The sequence below is a fragment of the Panthera tigris genome, chromosome C2 (genome assembly GCF_018350195.1).
Source record: "Panthera tigris isolate Pti1 chromosome C2, P.tigris_Pti1_mat1.1, whole genome shotgun sequence".
NCBI classification, from domain to species: domain Eukaryota; kingdom Metazoa; phylum Chordata; class Mammalia; order Carnivora; family Felidae; genus Panthera; species Panthera tigris.
In genome coordinates, this window is record NC_056668.1 from 112,813,417 (window position 1) to 112,837,423 (window position 24,007).

Consider the following 24,007-nt stretch of genomic DNA (forward strand, 5'->3'; position numbering starts at 1 on the left):
AATGAAATCAGGTATCTAGTATAAAGACCAAAAATTTAGACACTCTTTAACTTAACTCATGTGCGCTATTTTCCTTATTTATTTCTCTTTAAATACTGGTGCTATCATAAGGAAGGACAAGCCAACTCAAGGGGATAGTGCACCTGGCAACTGTTACTCTCATTTGTTAACCACATTTATGCATTTTCTTCATTAAGGCAGCAATACTGCAAGCGTTTATCAATGAAGTCTAAATCCTTACAAGCTACCTAATTTCTTCCTTTAGTCTACCTGAGCAAAAGTTTCTTCCTCCCTACTCTTTTACCTTACTGACCCGATATATACAAGAGGGTAAATTTGTTTGCTATAAATCCTTACCCTCAGCTTTTTTGCAAAGGACTCAACAACAGCCTGTTCCCCAGTGATCGTTAAAATAGGTTTCTAAACTAATTTGTTACCTACCATTGCACTGGTAACAAAGCAATGCCAATAATTAAGTCTGGAAAGCTGTTCTTTACAGAGAAATAGAAAGTCAAATTTTAAAGTTACTATTCTAAAATGCCAATAAGCTAGGATATCACTAATTATAACTATAGTAAAATAATCTCCAGAAAGCTAATTATGGAAGCTTAATAAATAGTCAATGCAAACACTCTGGGCTTCCTAAGAAAGGGATGTATTATTTTTAAAGTATCAGTATCAATTGTCCTTAAATTTGGCAATGGTTTCAGCTGATTGATTCCCTGAGTGCTCTGTAAATGACAGGAAGATAGAAAACAATGATGGCACCTACAGGTAGGTGCTTAAACTTTAGTATAATAACTAAATAAAGTGCTGGCTATCAGTAGAAAGACAATCTCTAAATACAGGTAGAGGCAGATGGGTGAAAATCTTCTCAATTTGCTAATTCTAATTTAGAGAGAGAAAGAAACAAAGGGGCCATTAGGGAACTCTGAGTCAATGTGAGGAAATGTATATTAATTACTTATGTTTTGATTAAAAGATACTCTGCTAAAAGAATATGGGGGGGGGGGGGAGGGGGGGGAGGAGGGAAGATTCCAGTCTTTCAAATAAGGCAAACCAAGGATCTTCAGCTATTCAGGGCAGGTTTAAGGAAAATTGGCACAGGGTTTAAAAGCTGCCTCTACAGAATAGGAGTTCCAAGGTTTCATAAATAAGAGCCTGAAATGTACTTATCAATACTGATAAGCAAATTTATACCTCAAACTTAGATACTGTAAAGGATTTATAGTCCCTTCAACTCCTGAATGGTTCTATTCAATAAAATCATCCCCTGCAAAATACTTATTTGCCAAATTAGTGTAATTAAAAAAAAAAAAATCCTTAATTTATAATGGTAAAAAAATGAATATGGCAATTTGGTGAGATTAACACGACCATGGTTAGGATAAGTGTATTTAATATGTTTTAAAGCTTAACACACACAAATCTTCAACGCCTTGTCTGCAATGAAAAAAAACAAATAGTCCCACAATACTTTATTTGCTAATATACCTATTAAAAAGTCTGTAGCTATTTACCAACTGAACTCGTATAGTTAGAACTAATAAAGCTAGCCACTATTGCTCTCAACTGAAAATCTAGTAAGTTAGTTGAAAGGTTCAAAGGAAGCCACTAGTTCGTTTCTATGGAGTTGGACTTGTCACTTTAGTACCAAAGTGAAGAATGGCTGATCTATAATATAAGTTTGGTGTCAACACACTACAGACAAGTATCTATTAACATCTTTGGCTCTGGACAACAGGCTTCAGGGAGAAGAGAAAATACTTTCAAACCATGAGAAACTACAGATACAGCAACTTGCCTCATTTCTGATACCTTAAATATTTCTGTATCTAAAAAAGGAAAACAGATAAGGAGTATTTAGCTATAACAACAAATGATGAGCAGGCAACTTCTGTGGTTGTTTTATAATGGAACAAAAGAAAACTTTTGATATTAGGTCAAAATTATAAAAAATAAAGCTCAAACCTTTCTACATTGTTTTGATGAACAGCTCTTAATCATATTGATATCATGGTAGCTTACAAAATCTAGCTATTTGAAATAAATTACCATTCAACTAAAACTTCTCTTATTATACATTTCTAAATAGAGTGCCATTTTTCCTTTTTCTAATACAAAAGTATAAAGTACAACCCAAGCTACTCATCCTGGCTACATGTGATAAGCCATTTGAATGATTGAGCATCCATGCTTGTTTTATGCCACAATTTACACTTATGTCTTACTTTATATTGATATGGCTGTATAATTTCAAAATTGAAATTATAAACATTGTACTATAAATTTTAAAACTTCTTGTTCTACAAGTAACTATTTTAAAACATTTTCAGTTAAGGAACAGATCACCAAAAAGATACTTTGTTAGACAATTTCTTCAGAGTGACACACAGCAAATCAAGTCTAAGAATTAAAAGACTGTTACCATTTGTAGGCAATGTAAACCATGTCTTAACATGACATGTACATGCACTTAGCAATACTCTTTTCTAATGAAAGAGATGAAGTTAAGTCCATGAGTGTTATCCAAACTATGCCAGAGGACACAAATGCGTTGCCAGGCAGAGTTAAAAGAATCTAGCAAAGCTTTGTGTGAATTTTTAAAACAGCATTTGTGCTCATTCTATTAATTAAACACAGAATGGAGTGCTAATAAATATTCAGCCAAATAACTGAACAGAGCATATACTAAAACTATGTAATAAGCAGAAAGATAAACCAAATTATCTTTTGCCATAAATGAACTCTTAAGACTTCACTCTGTATTTTAAAAAGTTAAAAATGAAATTTATATAACATTTCTATGAGAAAAGCTGTTTTAGGAGTTTATAAAACAGTAATGCAGGTCTAGGGAATTCGAGCAAACAAGCTTGATGTTAAAGTTTTGCAGCAAGAATTAAACAGTGACTATTACTTTAATACCTTGGTCTCGTCCCTTCTCCAATTTCTTAATAAGTAACATTTCGCTTTGAGTCACTAAGGCGTTTACAGAGAAATATAAAATAGGAAAAAGTAAAATAATAGTTTATTTTACAGAATATATTTTTACATTGAAATATAAAGGGTAAGTGGATATTTCATATAGCAAAATTCAATAGAATATGTAAATCCTTCAAAAAAGTAAATATACTTAAAAAATAAGTAAAAACAAAAGTATGCTTATATTTAAAATATAGATTGTCCTTTTGGTTTATTTTGCTGCTTTGTCCCATGCTAGATACCACATGATTCCCCCCCTAAAATGACATATAAAGTTTAGTTTTAATGATGTGATACCAGTACAGTGCAAAGCAATTCATGCATACACTTTTGCATGTATGCATTCCATATGTAAGTATTCATACCTATCCCAGAGGTTCTTTGATTCCTGAAACGTGTTCAAATGGAACGCTTGGTAGAAAGCAGTTGAAGGATTCCTGCGAGATCCAAGAATCAAATGGAAATGAGGTTGAGAAAGTACAGTCAAATCACTATTTTTCAAAAAAAGATGGAAGATCTTAGATTTCTAATATAGTATAAAGCTTTAAAAGAAAAAAAAACACTACATAAGCTTGCTTAAAAACATTTTGAAAGAAATTAAAAAACTGGATGAAATCCAGCAGACCCTGACAATTCAGGATCACAGTTATAAAAGAAAGGAGTAATACAGATAAAATAGCACCCAATTATGTGTGTGTGTGTATGTCTACACAAACATGAATCAGTTCACAGCCTAATCAACATTAGTCTGTATCAGATGCCTTTATAAATCTCTAAACACAGCAGTTCAGCAAAGCTATTCTCAGGTACAGTTTTCATATACAATAAATTAGGCTACACCTTCATAATATGAAAAATCTTAACAGGATCTATTTAATAGGGTTTGATGATGACCAACGAGTCCTTTTCTGGGTTGGACTTGACATGATTTCTTCTACCTTCAGAACCCATTTATTTGTGTTTTCTCTGGGTTAGGGCAAAAAACGGTGCAGCAATTGTATGGCAGCTTTCTAATTTCTGGCATTAGTACAGTGCCCCTTTGAGGGGTAAGAGCTTATACACCTTAATCACCATCCATTTCTACCATTCCCTGGAGACACATTCCCTAGGGCTATAACCACAGAATCTTACCTGATGGGCTCATCAAGGCAAGCTCCCAGCCTGCATGATTCATCTCACATCCCTGGATTTCCTAAGAGACTACTAAAATTTGACTACTAAACCTGCTCTCTAATAGTTCCCCCTTTACCTAAGCATATTTCCATAGTTTTCCCAACTTCAATCTGTATGTTAGGGAGCTAACAAAAACTTGTCACATTACTTCTAAAATCCTTGATCCCCGCTGTGGCAAGGGTTTTAACAGCAAGAACATAAGTACTTATTAAATACCAGACACTATTCTGGGTTTGTCTGTTTATTTATGTATATTAACTGAATTCTACAACAGCCCCAAAAGTAGGTATTATTATTATTTCTACCTCACCAAAAGGAAAACACCTAACATCACAGAGCTAGTAGGTAGCAATCTGGTCCTACAGTTTATGCTCTTAAACTACTATGCTAAACATAGAGTTAAATTTTAACCTCTCTAGGTCTGGGTCTTTATTATTAGTACAATAAGAAAACTATTTCCAAATTCTACTGGAAGAGCGATGAATTACCGATGATCAACAATCAAACAAATACTCAACAGAATTCCAGGATTTCAAAATTCTGATTAAGACTCACTGTATTATCTATTAAATTTTTAAAAAATATATTTTTTAAAGGCTATTTTTTTTTATTTTAACCACTAGGATACCTCTTAGATGATCTAAAACTAGGAAAGGCAGACAGACACTAGATGCCAGAGTGTCACCAAAGCAACTGTTTGATTAATTGGCATTTTCAGCATATGTACTTCTCTTTGCCTGCCCTACTTACTTTAACTCTTTCTTATGCTTTTAACCCTTTCTCTGTTTTTCTCTAGACCAGGCCTCAGGTAATCAAACTGTTTAGACCTAATATCAAGGATTCAGAGCCTGCTAACTACCGTTTATTTAATAGCTTGTACCCTCTCAAGATAGATCTGTCAGGCCATTTTTTTTTTTTTTTTTTTTTTTACTGTAACTGGAAATCGGTTTACCAAATTAAACGAAAGTGAACTGAACCAACTGAAAACTCAATTGGCTTTTACCAGGCTTACTCAGGACCATATGGGGACAAGTTTGCTATTCACATAGGTCTGTTTGGAGACCCTGGATTTAAAACAGAGTGACTCAAAGAGGAAAGCAGTAAATATGAGAGGATAACAAAGAGTAAACGTGGAGGCTATTCTGCAAGGCTGGAATTTAAAATTCATTAAAGAGTATTTACAATATATTTATAAGGATGACATTCTTTAAAAAAACTTCAGATCCCCTGACCTTGGAAACATACATACATATATATTTAACTTGAATCAAATTCATATGCCAAATAAATTGGTTTTAAATGAAGTCATATGACTTGAGTTATGAGATTCCAGCATTTTTACAGCATAGACTCTAATAATGCAATGTTTCTCATAAGTTAAATGTAGAAGTGAAAAAAGAATGTATCTGCAGTTAGTCGTGGATCTTGGGGCAAAAAAGGAACCAATGAAATAAAATACTATAAATGGGCCTAACGTCTTCGGAACATGTCAGAACAAATACTCAGGTTGCAAAAGCTGGCAGTGAATCACTTTTTACATACATTCAAAATGAAGAAGCCATATGGAGTTATACAATCTATGTACTCTAGAAAAATTCAAAATAGTCTAGATTGCAAGGATAAACATTTGGTTTCTGGAATACTTCAGCAGGGTGTTTTCCATAAACAGAGGAATTTTTTGCAAATAGCAACAATTAGTCTCAAAACATTGATTAACAGGCATAGATTAAAGGAGTCAAGTCTGTTAAACCTAGCTGATCAGAACTTCAAAAGAGCCATTTGTAAATACTGAAGGGCTTGATCATCAAAGACTTCTGTTTTGGAATGGCATAAAATTGAGGAAATTAAGAGCCCAAGGAAAATGCTGTTAATGGGGATCATTTCAAGGTTATAGACTATGTAATCTGAAGGCACCACGAGGCAACTGACGTTATTAAAAATTTATTGGAAAGAAATACTGAATTTTATGCAATTTTGGTCATAAATTCTCTTCTGCCCAAGAAATAAAATTTGAAACCAGTTTTCTAATAACATATTTGATGTCAATGCTAACTATTAGTCTAAATATAAAGCCAACAAAGCACTTCTTAGGGAGACTGAGGTGTGGTTTATTCTGAATTTATTTCAGCCACCTAACTTAAAATGCTGTTTCCCCATTTGTAGACATTGTTCAAAACCAATGAACGAATATATCTTTTTCTCTGACTTTATACACTAAATAGCCTGTCCTGTTAATATCTAAGTACATGAGAGTAGTACATCACAATGTGACTCAAACATGACATATACCTACCTGCTTTGCTAAGACACTATCTTTGTAGGGTAACTGTAACAGAGAGGAAAATATAGATATATACTACACCTCAAAATTAAGCTACCAAAATTGTTGAAGCTTAAAGTATGAGGTACATGAGCCCTAAACTTAGCAAATACCTTCTTCCCTTATGTCAAAACTCAACTTCAGAGATCTCTAAATAGAAACCAGGGAAATACAATAAGCAGAGGAACAAGGGCCACCTCCAACATTATTATCTAAGGATTTAAAATAATTAAAACTATTCTTTAGGTAAAGGGTTACAACACAACAGATTAGTGGCTAGAGTAGCTTTTCCTTCCTCTATACTATAGTCAGCAAAGTAATAGAACAAAACTAACTTTGGAAAAATCCAAGAGCACTGGCTTTGGAGTCAGAAGGCCTAAGTCTGAATCCATGCTTTGTCACTTAATAACTATGTATTCAAATCCTATAAGTCTGTTTTCTTAATCATAAAAAGGGGAGGAACACTTCCTCATAGTTGCTGAAAAGTTCAAATGATATTATGCATAAATAAGGCCACAGATAAAATTAAGCTTGATTTGTGTTTAAAACAGGATTACAGTTTCCAAATCATGCTATATAAAAATCAAGTTTTGGTAGAGAATCTTAACATATACCAAATATTTCATCATTACTAAGGTAATATTGAGGCAAACAAAATACTTAAACTTAGAGCTACGTATACCAAGCTATTTTGTACATTCCATTGGATAAGAATCCTGACTTCTGGGACTGAGAGCTCCCCCAGGATTTCCTTATACACTTTATTGCAAGATTTTAATTAAAAGTACAATAATCACTGAAAAGGGTACTGAAATGGTTCCAAGATACATACTATTTTAACAATAAAAGCTTCAAGAAACACCTTTAACAGCAACCATAAACTTCTGATAAAAAAAAAAATTCAATTTCTCACTGTAACATTTAAATCCTTCACTCTAGTTCCTGTCAAATTAACTACATTTCTCAAATCTGACATCTCACTCTTCCATTGTCACACAAACTGCCATCTCTCTCTACTTGGAAAATCATCCGCTTTGCTTATCAACTGACCTAACCTAAATGGCCCTTTTAAGATTCATTTCGAGAGTTGAAGAATGCACAAGTAACAATGGGTTGATTCTGAGGACAGAAACTGGGTGGCTGGAGGATAGAGGTATCAGAGAGGCTTTCAATTTATACTCTTGTATATTTTGAACTGTACAAAAGGTATTACCTATGCAGATAATAAATTATTTTAAACAGAGGTCTACCAAATCTGGCGTTAGGCCCTAAACTATTCCCATTAGTACCTTATATTTATTCCATCACAGCCTATAATGTATATGAAAGCTTACATTTGATAATTATTTTCATATAGCCTGAGATCTTGAGAGGGCAGGATAGTCTTATTTCTGTATACCAGTACTTACTCTTAAGGGAACACAAAGAAAGTTTAAATGACTGACATTGTTACTTTAAATGTTTTCTTGGGCTTCCAACCTACTTGATGAGTATCTGTGAGCTTAATTTTTTTTTCTTTCTTTTTTTTGGTCACATGATAGTCTGGTGGCAAGAAGGCTTAAGTTGGCAGACATATATATATGTCTAAATATACAGAGTCACATACAAGAAACTTTAAAATCTAACCAAGTCTCAAACTCCTTCTTTACCAATGAGGAAAACTGAGAGAAGTTAAAAAAACTTAACCAAAGAACCTGGCTAAGTGGTAGAAAAGTCACGACCAGAACATAACTATTATACATCTTATAACATCATGACTTTTCTGGCTTAAAACAATGTCTCCCTTTCTCTTATTAACATCTATACCATGGAATTACACTTTCAGATCAGAAGACTCTTGGTATGACTCACCAAGAGGTGATCAAGAGAGCAGTTTGGACAATGAAATACTAACATTTCTGTGATGTATGCTTGCCATACATACTGTATTATGTATGGATTATTTACAAATTATTTGTATACCTCATTTAATCCTCTCAAACTCTTCAACACAGATATTATCCTCATTTTTCGAATGGGGAAACAGGAGGCTTAGAAAGCTAAATAACCAGCTCAAGGTCAAAATGCCTCAGGTATGTAGCACAGCTGGGTTTTCAGCCCAGGCATGTCTGACTCCACTATCTGTAAATGGCCATTCATATGACATGCTAATACATAATTAAACATACTACTGATTTTACTTGACCAAGAGCCTTCCTCTCCTTGTTTTTGCTTTGTTTTCAAAGGCAAGGGAGACCGAATACAAGTCAAGCAAGGATAGGTTTTGGTTTAACTTATAAAACTATTTAGTTCTCTACTTAATTCTAATTCTACTTTAGAAACTAGTTGGTTTTAAACTTTGCTTTGGGTATCCTTCATTCACAGATTAAACAATCTACTTGTGTAATAATGAAGAGGGATACCCTAAAACATTAAAAGTAACATTTAAAATACACCAGCATTATTTATAATAATTTACATATTAATCAGTTTCTATATATTAATATTCTTTCATCAGATTTTATTTTTTTTTTAATTTTTAACATTTATTTATTTGGGGGGGGCAGGAAGAGAGAGAGAGAGACACAAAATCTGAAGCCATTCCTCTGAGCTGTCAGCACAGAGCCTGATGCAGGGCTCAAACTCAAGAATACAAGATTATGACCTGAGCTGAAGTCGGACGCTCAACCGACTGAGCCACCCAGGTGCCCCTGTTTCACCAAATTTTAGTGAAAGCTTATGGGAAAAGAGGCTTTAAGTAATTTAACATTCAGACTTCACTTGTTTGTCTTGCCTACTCTAATTAGCAAGGCACTTATTAATAGTCTATGTCCTAGGTGAACACACTATTAAAATTATTAACTCAGTGATCTGCAGAAATTTCACATAACTATCACATATAATGTATGACTTAATAAGACTTCATTCTTTTTAACAAATGTAAGCTTGGGTACAAAGAAATAAAACTAAAATACTTAAATCTAATTTGGGGCTTTAAATTTGAGAAGCAATCCAGAAAAGCATGGATGAAATTTAATTCACCTGGTTTAAAAGCAGAACTTATAAACATAATTTTTAAAGATAAAAGCAGATAATACCTTAAATACCAGTCAAATCTGAAGTGTATATATTAAAATATATTATGAAAGTCACATAATGATGTATGGGAATGATATGAATTGGTTATTGTTCCTAAATCTTTATGGAGAAGTTTTTGCCCTGAACAATACTAGCTTAAGAATGTAACAAATATTGAGTAATTTGGTATGTTCAAGAAATGCTGTGGGAAAGACCCAAATTATACCAATGACTCAGGTATGCACATTCTTTGTGGATGTAGTAATTTGTTTTATACCATCTAAAACAGCAGCTTCAAATCACAAGTCCACTTGGTTTAGTATAAAGAAAAAACTAACTTAAGGGATTTATTTCAATTCAGGAATTTTGCTATACATACCCCTTAAATACTGTCAATTAATAAGATTTCTTCTTAAAACCTGCTCTTCGGGGCGCCTGGGTGGCTCAGTCGGTTGAGCGTCCGACTTCGGCTCAGGTCACCATCTCACGGTCCCGTGAGTTCGAGCCCCGCATCGGGCTCTGTGCTGACTGCTCAGAGCCTGGAGCCTGTTTCAGATTCTGTGTCTCCCTCTCTCTCTGACCCTCCCCCGTTCATGCTCTGTCTCTCTCTGTCTCAAAAATAAATAAACGTTAAAAAATTAAAAAAAAAAACAAAAAAAAACCCCTGCTCTTCCCATCAATAAGAAATTAATAAGAAACATCATCATTCAGGCTACATTTATCCAGACAGACCTGTTTTTATAAACCCTTTCTTCCTCATACTTAAAGAGTATTTAAATTGCAATGCAATTAAGAAATAAACAGTATCTGTTCAGAAAAGGAAATACATATTGGTCTAAAACAATTATTAAGAAAAGAAATTAGATGGCTTTTTCTCACTAGTAACAAGTGTTGCTGTTCCTTCTGAGACCGTATTTCATGTCATTTCGCTCTATTTTTTTCTGTCTTGGTTATGTGCCATCACTCTCTAACTCCCCCTGCCCCAACTTCTGCTATTTTAGGAAAGAAAAGTCAAGACCTTTTTATATTCCCCTATCAACCATTCTTCAGTAAAGAGACTCATTTTGGTTTCTTTACCATCTGATTGTTGGGGTGCTCTTTGTTACTAGGACACTAGAGAGCAGGACTGCTTCCAATCTCATCTGGTGCACAGAAAGACTAAACTCTATTCCAAATGACCAAGTACCAGATCCATAAATCCAGTATCATGTTTTACGATTTCCAAATTAGTGTTATCAGAATTCTCAACAAATTAATATTACATTTATTCTCAGGAAGTAGAAAACATTTATACCACACTACCAGTACTGTTAAAAAAAAAAAAAAAAGACTTCCAATAGAAGCAATTTAGTTTAACATACCCTACTTCCTCCACAGGGAAAAAATAGTGTTACTAAAATAGTTACTTAGAGTGTGTCTTACCCACACACATATAAGCCATTATGTTTTCTAATGGTTATCCAATGTTTAGCCTATAGAATTTAGTTCATATAAAAATTTAAATATATATGTCTCTGTTTAAAAAAAAAAGTCATACTCCTGATAAAACTCAGTTTTGGGAATTTTGGGTACTTTTGGACCATCAATCTTTCCGGAAATCTATGATAATTTCCTTTACTTAAAGCCATGTTTATAACCAAAGTATATTTTAGTAATCAGTGTGGCACTCTGATGGATCCACCATTTATCAGTTTTCATACTAAATAATGTCACTCACACGCAGGATTTTACACTGATTACAAAATCCTTGGTAAGAGTATGTAAGATAATATCTAGTGTGTGTGACTTAAACATCAACTGTAAATCTAGTAGGGCAAAATTATCTCTACAACTCAATATAGATAAAGAAACAAAAGCTCCCAAGAAATACAGATTCAGCTAAGGAGCTTTCATTTGTAAAGACTAAATGTAGTGAGACTTTTTGAGCTCTAAGAAGTATCTATAGATTTTATGATAAAGGTTAAGAGTTACAATCTCTTGATATACATTTGCATAATCTTCTCACTTAAACAGCAAGTTAAAAAGCTCTGTTAAAAGTGTGTGTGTATATGAGATATATGTATAACTGTAGCAACAAAATTTGTATATATAGCACATGTCAGGATACACCACTTAACATTCACAATTTATAATACTTAATCAGTAGTCATTAGCAAACTACACAAATAAAACCATTAACAAGATATAGAGATATTGGCCACTAAGGGATCCTTACAATCAGGTTTTCAACAATCTTTTGGTTGTAGTTGACAGTTCACAATTGCATCCATTCATAAGAGTTCCTGGAATGTGGCCTACAGAGTTCACATTGGTCAGCTGTCTGTGGAAAACGATCTGCGCTGTGCTCCCTTTCCAAAAGGGAATATTTTGCACTCCTCCCCATTTACAGAAAAGGAGTCTGTTAAGGGTACAGGTAATTTAAACAAATGTTGTAACTTCCACTGTAAAAGTGGCTGTTTTTTTTATGAACTATATTTTCAACCATTATTATATCCTCCAGTTTACACAAAATCAGTTTGAAGAATCAACAACTGACATAAGCCTTTTCAATGAGAAAGGCTAGAATAATATGTAAATTTTATGGTAACTGATAATAGAGAGTCAAAAGGCAATGTTAACTAAGAACTTTAAAACATCTTCTTGCTTTCTATATACAACCATCAGCCCTCTTAAAGGTATATTATTAAAATGTATTATTAGAAGATCCTCTTCTTCAAAATGAATGGTCACAAAACGAAGCCTTCCTTTAGGTAATGGAACCAAAATAACAAGATAAAGTTTTCAATATATCAAACCAAAGAATCATTGGTCTGGTCAGTCATTTTTGTTAATCTTCCATTTTCCTTCCTTTTCTCAAAGGACTAAGCTATGTTTACTGATATCTTCTTTAAAAAAAAAAAAAAAGCAAACATTTATAAATTTTTAGGATCTGAAATTTGTCAACCTATTCACAAAGTTAAAGTCATAATTACTCAATATCTCCCACTCTAATATGTTTTATTTTGCATTCAAATGACTGCAACTAAAATTGTATGCAGATTTTAACTTAAGAAGGCAACCCCAAATCACCATATTAAAATTATGATTTTGTTAGTACAGTTTCCTCAAAAATAGTCATCTCAGTAATTTAAACATACACCTAGAAAAACTGTGTCATTTAATTTCAAGCATACAACTTTAAAATGCCCTCTCTTTTACAAAGCCTTTCCATTAAAAACAAAAGCAAAACAAAAAAACTATTTCTACTTAATGGATTTATTCCTTCACCAGGTGTGTTGGTCCAGTGACAAAATAGTCAAATGTGTAAGATTACATCTTGAAAACTAGCATGTTAAATTAAAAACCAATGAAAAACTACAACAAAAGTAAGAAATGCACATTTGATAAACAATGCAGATTTTAAAAGACTGGGAGGGGAAGGGAAGTACCACATTTAATACAGGACTGCACACATATCAAAACCTCTGCACTGGATTAACTGTTGCAGTAAGAACAGATACGGTAGTATCTGTGGTTCAAACATTCACACTGGGAAATAAGATTCTTAAAATTATCAACTTTTTTAATAAAATAAGAGGATAAATAATTTCATCTTTGAGGTCATACCCTAAAGAATACATCCCAGAGTTTCCATTTGTCAACAGATCTCTCTGCTTCATGCCATATCATCATATTCAAGTCCTGAAGAATGTAATTACATATGCTGTAAACTGAGAAAGGTGTGAGGAGGAGAGAAAATACATTCTTCATTCATAGATGTGCATGTGCTTTGCAAGGAGAGGGTGTGGTTTGGGAAACCAGTCATTTCTTAAGGAGATATGGGGACAATGTACAACAGGAACAGAGAGGCAAGCAAATGGTTATTTACCAACCCATCAGAAAAAAATGGCTTCTGGTAGCTAGAAAAGGGAAGATACCTGTTGCCTCTTACCAAAGGTAAACAAACAAACTCAATCTGCACTTCAAGTGTACCCCTATGTGTGAAAAGTGAAATATGGGAAAAGATGTAAAGAGATTTTTCTGAATGGCTTGTGGAATCAGTTTCTTTACTTGGTAGTCCCATCCATATAAAATTTCTCAATGACTAGCTAGCTGAGCTCACTTATGGACACGTGGTATTCTCTAAGAGTTCTCAAATGGAAGAAAGACTCCCAACAAGCAAGTCACCTACAAAAAAAGATGAACTTTGAATTACAAAAAGCAGAGAAGATGAATTTCAGTGAGCAATTTTCAAACCAACAAAAGTATATAACAAAAATACAAGGCTAATTAGAAATGAAAAGTTAAGAAAAGAATGTGAAGGAACTCAGAAGACACAGAGGAAGAAAAAGCTTTAACAGATCTCATTGTCCTACATACCAATTATTCTAGAAATCCATAAAGATATCTTTTAATCTTTTAAAATTAACCTCTCTCAAAACAAAAATCCCAGCAAATAAATGCCTAACTGTAAAGTACCTGGAACTTTCTCTGTAATTTTAAAATGTAATTTTAAAGCTTTGTAACAAGTCGGTTTTTAAAAATTTGCAATATATGTCAAATTTCCCTGTGACATTTCCTCAAAACCACTTAAAATCCTCAATGAACCATAACCAAACATCAACTATTATACAATTGGTATGGCAATACACCAACTTTCAGTTAAACCATTAAAAAAGCATCCCTTAAATAGAGGGAGCCAATTGTTGACACGAATACTTTTACTAATCATATTACTCTAATTTCAAGAACTGTAGCTTTTACTACTGTCAAAGAATCTTATTTCATACCTCCCTTTCCTGTAGCTAAAAGAAAAAGAAAAACTAATGGAAGAGAGTATCTTTCAAACACATTTGCTTTAAAAAACAAAACAAAAAAAGGACCTTAATGAAGTCACTGGGAAGCCTCCTGACCTTATTTCTATCTCCTTTTATTAAAAAGGCTGGAGGACAATATGATCTTCAAAGCCGGGCTTGACATTTCACCATTCTCTCTCCAGCCTCTCCGGATACACTGGAAGAGATACCTTACATGGATCTTTCCCCATTAGAGGACCTCTGGTTTTCCAGAATGGAAAAATTCAAATTTTATGTCTTTGTATCAAAACTCACACTGACAGAACTCTCTTGCCGTAAGTGTTCAAGTGTGACTGTTGCCTAAGAAAAGAACAATCCAATAGGGCATAGTCTAGTTACCACCTGTAAATGTACAGAATTAATCTTAAATCCACCTTTTTGAATAAACAAATGTCGTGCCTTATCCACGTCAGTGCTTTTAAACGACAAGACCAATTTTCTCATTACACACCGTTACATTAGCAATCTAAAACCAATGCCCTTTCAAGAACTGACAAATCTTAATAAACACAAAGAAATTTTTGTATTTAAAAATGCTAAGGGCCTCAAGTTGAAAAAAAGAACTCAAGCTGCATTCTAAACTGCAATGTTTGGTCAAGCATTTCTAACAAATATTTTAAATAAGATTTCCATACCTGTCTTCATCACCATCAACAGGAATAGCTATGCTGAATACAGAGGTGGCCAAACTGTTCATAGGTGTTAACTGAAGGGGGTTTGCCAGGGCATCTGCAACAGGAGGCTTCACAACAGGCTTATTTTCAGCAATGAGAGAAAGTGGTGGTTGAGGTAGGGGTTCTGATTTTCTTCTAGTATCGTCAACTTGCCCGACTAAAGGTTGGGTCTGAGTCTGAAACTGGCTTAAGTCAGACTGTGGTAGACTTGTTGGTACACTGGGTGTGCCTTGCGCTAAGGGCAGCCCAACATGCTGGATTACGCTGCCGCTCCTGCTGACTGGCGTATGGCTGCTCAGCTGCTGCGACTGGACCAGAGGCGCGGGTACATTTGGCATAGTAACAGAGGTGGTAGACACACTAGGCACGCTTGGAGCGGGCACGGCTGCAGGCACGTTTGGAACTCCGGGCAGCACGGCGTGGGGGCCGCCAGGCACGGCCGACGGCGCACCACTGCCGCCCATCTGCGGCGGAGGCACGGACTGGGGCTGCCCGGTCCCAGGGGGAACCAGGCCCGGCTGCACCGCGCATCCTACAGCGGCCAGGGGCACTCCAGCCGGTTGACCAGGCGCGGCCTGCCCGCCCTGCGCGGGTCCCGGCCCCGGAGCCACGGCTTCACCGGGCAGGGAAGACGCGCCTATTATCTGCGCACCCACCGTGGAGGCATTCTGGCCGGTGCCCACCGGCAGGCTGGCAGGCGTGGCGAGGCTCGCTCCGGCGCCGGTGGACGAGGGCTGAGCAGGGCTTGGCGGCTGCAGGCCGGCCACGTGCGGCTGTAGGTACTCACTCTGCCCCGTGGGCTGGACGGGCAGCAAATGCCCGGGCGGGAGCGGAGGCTGGGGGTACGCGAACTGCGGAGGCTGCTGCGTCGCTGGCGCTGCGAGGGTCGGGACGGGCTGCGGCGGCAGGGGCACGCCGGGCTGCGTCAGGGTTACATTCGTCAGCGGCAGACCCTGTCCGTTGGGCCCCTGCGGGAGGACGCCGGGGCCGGCTCCCTGGGGCTGGCTGGGCTGCGGGGCTGCCATCATCTGCTGCGGCCCGGCCGCGGCTCCCGGGAACGGCGGCACTGGAGCCGCGCTTTGAACCACAGCCCCACCTACGGGCGGCGGTGGCTGTGGCTGCCCAACGCCAAAACTCTGCGGCTGGGCCGGGGCGGGCTGGCTCATTTTCTCCGACGGGGGTAGCTGTGACACAGCAGTCAAGGAACTGTCAGTTCCCGAGTCGGGCCCGTGCGCCCCCGGCATGGAGGCCACCACCACCACCACCGACCCTCCGGTGGCGCCCAGGCCGCTGTCCCGCTCCGCAGTCTGGTCAAAAGTACTGCTGTGTCTAATGCAATCCCCGGACCTGGTCAGGACGCTGCTGTCCGAATCCCGCTCATAGTATTCCATACACGTCCATCGGCCGCGGCGGTAGGGCTCCCCGCTCCCGTGGTCCAGCTTGATCACGCGAAATCGGGAACTGCAAGTGGTGGGGGGCTGCGATGGGGCCGCAGTCCCTGGCCCGGCAGACGAGCCCGCGACCGGGGGACCGCCGGGTGCCCCCGCGGAGGGGGCCGAGGTGGCGGCCGCCGCCGCCGCCGCGGTACTGGCCAGCGCCCCAGCCACGCTCCGGGCCGAAACGGCTCCTCCTCCGTTGGCGGGAGCAGCCGCCGCGGCCGCCAGCTGCCCGTCCAGGAGGAGGTTTGGGGAGACGGTCCCGGGAGTCTCCGCATCCCCAACATTGTTGAGCGTCTCTTCCGAGGAGCTGCGCTCACAGACCTCCTCAGGGCCATAATCCGTGGCCCGAGAGACGTCGAATATCTCGGAGGAGACGTCCTCCGTACGTGACTCGTCCGGGTCGTCCAGGCTCTCGGTGTCCTCGGTGATGCTAGTGGCCACCTGGGCCGTGGTGACACTAGTGATCTGGAAGCAGCTCTTCTTCTTGGCCGGCATCTTGGACATGGTGAGGAAGGCTGGAGGGCAGAGAGGCACGCCGGCTCCTCTGCGATCTTGCCGGAAACCAGGAAGGGCAGAGCAGGGGCGCCCAAAGACAAAGTCCGCGTCCGCGCTGGGGTCTGAGGCCCGCCGCTGTGAAAAGTCACTGGCTGATCCGGACGCTGGCCGCCCTGCGAGACATCCTCCTCCCCGTTTCCTTCAGTGTCGGTCTCTCCGGCTCTGCCCCCGTCGCACTCGCGCGGCGGCTCCTCCTTCCTTTTCGCCTCCCGCAGTCGCGGCGCCTCGATTCAATCCCCTCAGCGGCGGCGCGAGCGCGATCCCAGGGGCGGGCCGGCTGCTTCCTCCTCCCGTCTCCGGGGCCGCCGTGGTCAGTCCAGCTCGACGCTCGGCGCGGTCAGCAGGCCGGGCTGGGGGTGGGAGTGGGAGGGCGAAGGGGAGGAGGAGGCGGCGGCGTGAGGGGCGGTGCTGCCCCGCTCGGGCTCCTCAGGCCAGTGCCGGCGTCAGCTCTGGGCTCTCTCGGACGCTGAGGGAAGGGGAAGGAGTGGCGAGTCTGGAGCCGGGGATTCCTAATTCAGCCAGGAGCGGCGGGCCGGGGCTGGCTGAAGGTCCGCGGGCGGGCGGCGGAGCTTCGGCGCGGGCGGGCGGCCCCCTCCCCGGCTTTAGCCGGAGCTCAGCCCCAGGGACATGTCGACTGTCTCTGGCGGAAACCCGCTCCGGGGGAGGGGAAAGCAAGCTCGGTCCTCCCCTTACAGGGGAGCCACCCCCGCGGGCGGGCGGCGGCGGTCTCGGCCTCCCCTCGCGGCTCCTGAGAGAGTGAGGGGCGGCGGTGGTGGTGGTGGTGGCGGCGGCGGCCCGCTGGCCGGCGAGCGGAGGCGCTCCGGCTGTGTGAGGTAGCGGTGGTAGCTTCTTCGGCTCCTCCTCGATGCGCCCGGCTCGCAAACCCCGGAGAAACTGAAATTCAAACTGCTGAAGCGGCGGCTGCAGCTCCCTCCCCTCCGCCAAGATGGGGCTGAAATGGCCGCGCCAGGGATGCTGGGAGGAGCAGCAGCCCGGCTGCCGCCGCCGCTGTCGACTAAAATGCCGCCGCTGCCGCAGCCACCTCCAGCGCCGCAGCCGCCGCCGTTCCGTGACGCGCCGGCGTCGTGACGTCACCGCCCCGCCCCCTCCGGTTTCCTGCAGTTTCGCGTGGAGGCTGGAGGGGGGGAGGCGGTGGGCGGGACTAAAGGTTAAAAAAGGGGAGCGGTTTTTTTTCTTTAATTTAAAATTTTTTAAATTTAAAATTTAGGCCGTAGGTCTTTAAGAGTTGAAGAGCTAAAGACTCTTGAATGCCAAGCCTGGAGGAGCTTACAACCGCGCCAGTTTTGTTCCGAGGCACTGGAAGACTGGATGGAGGTCATGTGCTGTGTCTAATGTTTAGCAGAATCTTACAGAAACAAGGGCAATAGAAATGAGAGTTAGGGAGATTTAGCCAGGATAAAGAGGGAAACCGCTGGAGGAACCGAATCACTTGAAAAAGTCTTTTCTGAAAATAAATGTTCACCACTGTAGTCAGAAGAGTGAAATGTCGAGAGAAATGGGGATGATTAACCAAGAATAGCAAGCCAGATTGAGTCAGAAAACTGATCTTTCAGCCAGAAATTCTGTCTCCAACAATGGCATCAGGAGATGGTTACTTGCCCAGGGTGAGGTCAGTTTAAAAAAAGATTAGAGGTTACCAACATATTCCTGATTTTCCTGAATTTGCTGTAATTCCAGGGTCGAAGAGTTCATTTAAACTCTTGAGACTGTTTTTACTTTCAGCACGAAATCAGCTTATGGGCTCCATAAATGTAGAACCTACTGCGTTAAATAGTTATGGTTCTTTCTTTTGTTTATTCTGAAACTCTTAGTTGGAGCCAGAGTGTTAACATGGTTTGAATTGGGCCATGAACAACCAGAACAAGTCAGAAAGCACCCTTTCCTCTCCCAGTACAGAGAGCAGTTACCAAAGTACTGGAGACTTGATTATCTTTTAGCTACTTCCTGGCAAAAGCAAATGGTAAGGCCATTCTCTTAAACAGTTAAACAAAATGGGGAACGTGGCTCTTGAACTTTGACACACTAATATATCACTTAGGTAAAATCCAAGAAATCTGGAAATCAAGATTTCATATCACAGTTTTAGCAGTCATATCATGATGACTTACATAAATCAGTTAACCATTATGCTCAGTTCTCTAATCTTTGAAGAGTAGAAATACTTTTTATCCCCAAAGATGTTTCAATAATGACAATTTACTAGTAATTTTTAGGTCCTTAGTTGTAAATATAATATACAGACATATGTCTTTTAACCTTAGTCGAAACCATGTCCTCCAAACCCAAGTTCATGAGGTCAGGATGTGAAATAAGACCAGATAATAACATCCCTGTTTGTTAAGAAGATGGGAGAGAGTAAAGGAACAAAGGGTAACGTTATGCTGCTATTGTGGCAGAGATAGCTGATGGAATATTTCATTTCTAAATCTCTAATTTCAGTAATTGTTAGAGATTGTTCCATTAATAAGTTAGATCAACTGGTTAAATCCAATATAAACTTAACAAAAGCTTAATTTAATTTTGCATTTACTTGCCGTATTATTAAAAATGGTGATCAATTGGGGCGCCTGGGTGGCTCAGTCGGTTAAGCGTCCGACTTTGGCTCAGGTCATGATCTCTCAGTTTGTGAGTTCCAGCCCTGCCTTGGGCTCTGTGCTGACAGCTGGGAGCCTGGAGCCTGCTTCAGATTCTGTGTCTCCCTCTCACTCTGCCCCTCCCCTGCTTGTGCTCTGTCTCTCACAAATGAATAAACGTAAAAAAAAATTTTTTTTTAAATAAAAAAATGGTGATCAATTTTGGAAAAATAAGTACCAGATGCCTGCTTATCCCATTACATTATCTTATTACATAAACTTCCTGATTACTTGTTATGATACTCTTAAATCACACACTTAAAGGAAAAGCCTTAAGTAATCTGTAAGATCATTTCTCCTTAAAGAACATGTAAAGGATTATGAAATGACAATGATGATAAAGATAATTTAGAAGAGATCTGCAAGTGGGCTATATTTTTGATAAGAATGGGGTTAAGGATGTTAAAAGACATCTTAGCAAAAAATAAGATGTATAAAGTTAAAATGTTTTATTTATATGCTTAAAGATTTTTGTGTGTTTAAGACAATAAAATAGTTCTCTTGAAAGTAAGTTTTCCAAAAGTCTTAAAGGCCCTAGCTTCTTTTATACATTCGCTCCTTAGAGATGTAGAGAATTTATTGCATAAAACTGCTATGAAGAAATGGTAAAAATTCTGGTTGTTAAAAATAGATTTGAAAGCATTTTACAGAGGAAAAAAAAATCATAATTGTCATCAAACAATGCACAACTATGTAATGCATGGTTCACCCACAAAGGATTAAAATCCTCCACATAACTAATTAAAGTGATAGGAAGCCAGATGTACCAGCCAGGATATACACTCTGTGTGAGGAGAGCTGATAATAAGTGAAATGGTAGCCTAAGTCACTGAAACTGGGGAGACCTCTGGAGTCCCAAACCTCAAGACTAAGGGTTTTAATACAACTATGCTGGCTCCATGCTTACACCAGAAACTACATGTGGAAGCTGTGGGAGTCCTTGATGACTGCTCCAGAGCACCCAATTTGAGTGTCCTACATCTTATACTTCCCTCAAAGACTTACTTTAAAGCCACGTATGGGCGGTAGGTTTAGGAAGAACAATGCAGGGGGGAAAGAAAAAAAAAAAACAATTGCCAACAACTTAGAAACTAAGGACTGTTTCCACTGATGGTCAGAAAAAACAAAACCAAACTGAACCAAACACTACAACCACAATAGCAAGATTCCTTTGTTTGAGAGTATCATACTCCAAATTCTGCTAGGTTATTATCTAACCATATCAGTACCAGATGGTAAATTGTTTCATAGTCACAGGATCCTGGAATGTGCACTACAGATACTCAAGAAAACCTTATTTTTTTCAACAAATACATATTACATTTAAAATAGTAATAGTATATTAAATACTCTGGGATAGAGAAAAAGACTCATACTTTCAGGAGAAATTAAGCAACTGCCTAGACTAAGAGAAGTAACATTCGGAATTAATGCTATCGGTCAGTGACATTTATTGAGCACTCCCTGTGTGCATTAAGAATTGGACAGCTTGTGTCCTCGCCAACAACTTTTTCTGGGATTTAGAAATAGCTTGTGTTTACTTTCTAAATTTTTATTACCAACATGCTGGAAAATACAAAATGGAGGACTACTTTTCAGGTTTCAAAAAGCATTTGCTAGAAATAAATATCAGTTGTCTGAACAAGTAGTCCTCATTTATTACTATGGTTTTCCTGGGGTTCTATTTCTGGGACAATATCTAACTAATAACCACTTGCACTGAGGCCATTGTATAATATTGTCTGAAAATCAAACAACAACAACAACAACAACAAAACAATGCTGCAATGAAAGAAGACTAAGCATAGTGAAATTCCATAAATACTTTCATAAAAGAAAACATAATCTGATTGAGATACACAATCTTTTCATCACTTGAGAGCAAATGAAGTGTGTAAAAATTTCAAATTTAAGAAAAGTTCTATTAGATAGTCTTCTGAAGTTTGATATACTATGAAACAATAGTGTCTTTTTTAATAGGGAAGATTCCCTTGAGTCCCAGTGATCTTTGAAGTTCAGGCAAAATATAGCAATTTGGTGGGAGGAAATGGTGCATTTTGAATAATAAATATAGTGTCCTATTAAAGCATGTTTTCTTCTATTATGGCACTTAACTTAGAATCTAAAATAATTAATTATGTAGTTCTGAAATCTATCTTAATGCTGCAATGTAGGGCAACTTCAACAGAAAATCTATTAGTGACTATATTACCTTTAAATACACACACACACACACACACACACACACACACGCTACTTATGACCACTTGGGATACAATTAAAGAAATCTACATCGCCTAATTTGAGAAAACTTGAGATCAAGAGTAAGCTTCAGTTTTATTTTAAACTTGTCTTGCACTGTTGACAAATCCATTAATCCCTCAGTCTCCCATTACTAAAAAGAAGCAACATTGTGGTGAAGAGGCATTAAAACCACCATTCCCACTGAAAGAATAGATGGAAAAAGATAACACACGTGGCAGTGTTTTGGTGTCTTTGGAAGAAAAGATGGCAACTCACTGTGATATTATTGACAGTCACATTTTCAATGCAATTTGTCAATTAAAAAAGAAAGTTACTTGGGCCACCTGGCTGGCTCAGTGGGTAGAGCATACAACTCTTGATCTCAGGGTTGTGAGTTCAAGCCCCACGATGAATGCAGATATTACTTAGAAATAAATAAATAAAAACCTTTAAAAAAGGTTACTAGATTACATGATTTTATGAAGAAGCCATATTCTGTCATAGATGAGCTAGTTATTTAAAGACATTTAATGGAAAATCTTTTGGTAAGGTGAATCATCACCATCTATTCTGTCTTTCTTGTGTATGTGAATTTGGTGTATGCATGTGTAATTATGTTATTACTTCAAGTGGTAGTATACCTGTAATTTTAAGTTGTAACGTTAATACTCACAAAAGAACACTGAAAGATATTGCCAATTCTAGACTTCTAGGTTATAGTTCTTCTTTATGTTACTATTATCAGCTTATGAAGTTCAAAAAAATATGTTTTCGTGCAGAAACTTGTATAAACTGGATCGAGACATGAGGGATGGTCTAAGTGTTGACTGATAATCTGAAGGTCATTCTAACTTGGCTGATTGGACTACTTTCAATTCATAGTAAACAGTGGTTGAAAGGCACAAATAGAATCTTGACTACTTTGTATTAGCAGTTGTGTTTTAATTCCAAAATAACTATCTCTTTAGTCGTTGGAAACAAAACACTTTTAACATTTAACTTCAGAATACTTGAAATCCTACTTTGACAGCATTCATACTCATTAAAAGCTCAACCCATGACCCATGTTTGCACAAGGATTTGGGTGTCACTTAAAATGGTTACGTAATGAGCTGCTCCTCTATAAATTAATTTTCACTCCTCTCCCCCATCTTTCACCTGATATCTTTGGAGAAGAAGGAGGCTAGCAAGAAATAAGGAAATAGGAAAATGCAAAATCAAGGTGAAATGCTAACCATAGGCTTGTTGCAGTTTTGGCCATCAAATATCTAATGAATAACTATAACTATTACTGTGACCCTCATTTTGTGATATTCACCTATTTTTTTTAACTAAATTGACTAGATACAAATATATTGTCATGTTCAAAGATTTAGAATAGTTTCTCCATCTTCACCCCATTTCTTCTGGATTGTGGTACTAATCGTTTTTGCATATTGCATCTGTTTGTTCAATAGCTGATTTACTTCTAGATTTTCAGTTTATAACTATTTCATTTATATTCGTTTGATAGGTTCTCCATCAATACAATGGTTCTACCCTTTCAGGAAAAAAAAGATCAACCCTTTCACAAAAATGCATATTTTAAAGAAAGATAAATTATGTGATAATGGTTCATTCATTTTCCATGTATTCTCCCCAAGTATTGCTTTAAGCAACTACTGAATTGCTTTAAGCTTAACTACTGTGTTTAAAATAATTTTGCTTATTAATATTTTATTTGAAATATTTTATGTTGATGGAAAAAAATCAAGCTTATATTTTGAACAAACAGCTCTGAATATCTCCTTATTTACTCATCTAATATATATTTAGAAGACTACTATGTGCTGGTCTCTTTGCTAGACTTGGGGAACAGCTGTGAACTAGACAAGAAAAGGAAAGTCTTTGTTCTAATAGGTCTTATATTTTAGAACAGGAACCGATGCCAAAGAAATCAATGAATAATGCGGTAATTTCAAAGATTCATAAGTGTGAAGAAGAAACAAACAACAGTGGAAGGTGGGGGCAAAGGCATCTTAGGTGTCTGGCTGGTGGGCTTTTTGTCAAAAGCCAGCATTTAAGAAAGAGAGGC

At 38.5% G+C, this 24,007-nt stretch overlaps 1 protein-coding gene across 9 annotated transcripts in view; it reads right to left on the minus strand.

The window, feature by feature from the left end:
• The window catches only part of TSC22D2 (TSC22 domain family member 2), a 47,547-nt gene extending 30,476 nt beyond the window's left edge, over positions 1 to 17,071 (minus strand). For 5 of the 9 annotated variants that reach the window (XR_006207853.1, XR_006207854.1, XM_042957265.1 and 2 more), the window contains exons 1-2: positions 15,003 to 17,071; positions 3,348 to 3,419 (exon numbers count right to left, since the gene is read on the minus strand). Coding sequence is in view for 6 of the 9 variants with exons in the window: in XM_042957265.1 (XP_042813199.1) it covers positions 3,348 to 3,419; positions 15,003 to 16,984 (2,054 nt within the window). In the remaining 3 variants the exon portion in view is untranslated. Of the gene's footprint in view, positions 1 to 1,008; positions 2,980 to 3,347; positions 3,420 to 10,198; positions 13,700 to 15,002 lie in introns of those variants that run through there. The other 4 variants (XR_006207855.1, XM_042957266.1, XM_042957267.1 and 1 more) reach the window with 3 other exon arrangements.
• Positions 17,072 to 24,007: the final 6,936 nt, after the last annotated feature.